This window comes from Acanthisitta chloris, unplaced genomic scaffold (assembly GCF_000695815.1).
Source record: "Acanthisitta chloris isolate BGI_N310 unplaced genomic scaffold, ASM69581v1 scaffold14565, whole genome shotgun sequence".
In the NCBI taxonomy this organism is placed as follows: Eukaryota; Metazoa; Chordata; class Aves; order Passeriformes; family Acanthisittidae; genus Acanthisitta; species Acanthisitta chloris.
In genome coordinates, this window is record NW_008673261.1 from 17084 (window position 1) to 19372 (window position 2289).

Here is a 2289-nt window from a genome sequence, read left to right on the forward strand (position 1 = left end):
AAATGTCCTTGATTTTGGATAAACACAACTTAGCAGAAACCAAAACATCAGTGTACTATCAACAGTATTATCACTCTGAATCCAAACACTGCACTACACTAGCTACTGAGAAAATTAACTCCATCCCAGCTAAAACCAGCACAAATGCAAGCCTGAATCAGTAATCAGTATTTTGGTTTTAACAAGTACACTAAAATTATTCAAGTAGCTAAATAATTATACATCGTGGAACAACAGTATTCCAAATATTACTGATCAACAGTCAACGTATCAATAAGCAGTAACACTTTCCATACCTATTTGCATATCTCAATGTATTTAGAGTGTTTTCACATGATGTCATCCCTGGAGAAATTGTAGCGATCTGGAGAAAACAAGTCATGCATTAATAAATCACTTTGTACAGATGAAAGGGTCAATGAATTCAAATTATCTTTTTTTTTAATTTTCACTTTCATTTGAGATGTTCTACAAAAACTGTCTACTATGTACAGCTGTCCTAATACAATGACATCTCAACAAGAGAGATGTCAAGTCAAAGTTTAAATTTAATGTTTTCAACCATACCTGAAATATTAGGAATTCATTGAAAATTCAGTCAATTTCCCTTATCTCACAGTTTTTGTAAATAATATGTAAATGCAAAACTCTAATTAGAAAAATAAGACTCCTCAAAGAGGGAAATATGCAGTAAGTTTAATGTATCCTACAAACAATTACCAGATTATTTATATGTATATATATCTTTGTAGTCTGTTCGAGCAAACTGTACACTTATTTGAGAGACCTATTTTGGCCACATCTAAAACTGTATTTAATAATATTAAAGATAAGCATGTGTTTATTTCCCTAAGTAAGGGAATGTTATCTACAAATAATACTTAATAGCTAACTTATTATCAAATATCTGGAATCTATAAGTCTCTACTTTTCCAGTTAAGTAAAATACCCTGAAGATCTCATCTTCTTTTCAGCACTCAGCAAAAATAACTGTGATCAGGCAACAGTAGTATCATTATTTGCCCTAGCTTCTCTCAGTAGTCCAATTTTCTCATATGTGCTTCTTTCAGGAGAGCCATAAAGGCTCTACCTAGGACAAACACCTCTATGATCCTACACACTAACATTTTTTTTTGGCAGCACAGCATCAGGAGACTGAAACTGATGAATATTAGATAATCCTGGTCTTCTCATTCATCCTGCTGCTGACATTACCGTACAAAAGCAGAGGTAGTCATCCTGAGAGGAATTTCTCCTACTGGGAGGAAAGGAAAAAGCACGTGGTAGGAGAGGTTAGAATGTCTAAAGAGCCTGCTACCACACAAGTTTAAACATCTAATACTGTTAAGCATCAGATACTAATGAAAACAAGTGTAGATTTAAAAATATCATATGACTCCATGTCTTTCTATAAAGCATTCTGGGTGCTAATTAACAAAAACCTACAAGTTCCTAAAATCCTTCCAAACTCATTTAATGTGAAACATGCATGCATCTCTTCCATCAGTTTAATGTTCAGAGTACATCACACATGGCAAATATCATAAAGTCAGGGGACTGTTCCAACTTTTTTGAAGAGTATAAGGTACAGCTGCTATAGGAAAGTACCCATGTGTAAGACAGTCTGTTGAATAGAAACATACACTACATCATATATCCTCATGCCTCAACAAGTCCAGTCCTGGCAGGACAGGAGGACTACAACCTCTCCATCACTTGCTTCCTCACTAATAATTCCAAATGAGGATAGAAAAAGCAGCACTATTTATGGAGAGGAATATCCTTAAGACCTGTAATTATCATTCTTCCCATTTTGAATGTGTCAGCATTGTTTATAAGCCATCATAGTGGGATCAATGGTCCTTTTGGGACACTGAAGTCACCAAATTCCTTCTTTCCTGCCTGGAGAGCTGAGGGGTCTGGCACTTCAGCTATGGCTGAAGCATGTCAAGAATGCAGCATGTAGAGGATGCAGTACTGGTTAAAAAATGAGACTATTCTATGTATCTACCTGTGTTAGGTTGACCTTGGCTGGCTGGACACCAGGTGCCCACCAAAGCTTCTCTATTACTCCCCTCCTCAACTGAACAGGGGAGACAAAAATATAATGAAAGGCTCATGAGTTGAGAGGTCACTCACCAATTACCATCACAAGTGAAACAGACTCGACTTGGGGATATTAATTAAATTTATTACCAATCAAATCAGAGTAGGATAATGAGAAGTAAACCTAAATCTTCCCCCCACCCCTCCCTTCTTCTAAGGCTTAACTTTATTCCTGATTCTCTA

At 36.1% G+C, this 2289-nt stretch overlaps 1 protein-coding gene across 1 annotated transcript in view; it reads right to left on the reverse strand.

Moving 5' to 3' along the window:
- The window catches only part of LOC103802412 (kinesin-like protein KIF2A), a gene marked incomplete at its 5' end in the record, with an annotated part of 11476 nt that extends 11112 nt beyond the window's left edge, over positions 1 to 364 (reverse strand). The window contains one exon of the mRNA XM_009074881.1: positions 297 to 364. Coding sequence (XP_009073129.1) covers positions 297 to 364 — 68 coding nt within the window. The remainder of the gene's footprint in view (positions 1 to 296) is intronic.
- Between the last annotated feature and the right edge of the window lie 1925 nt (positions 365 to 2289).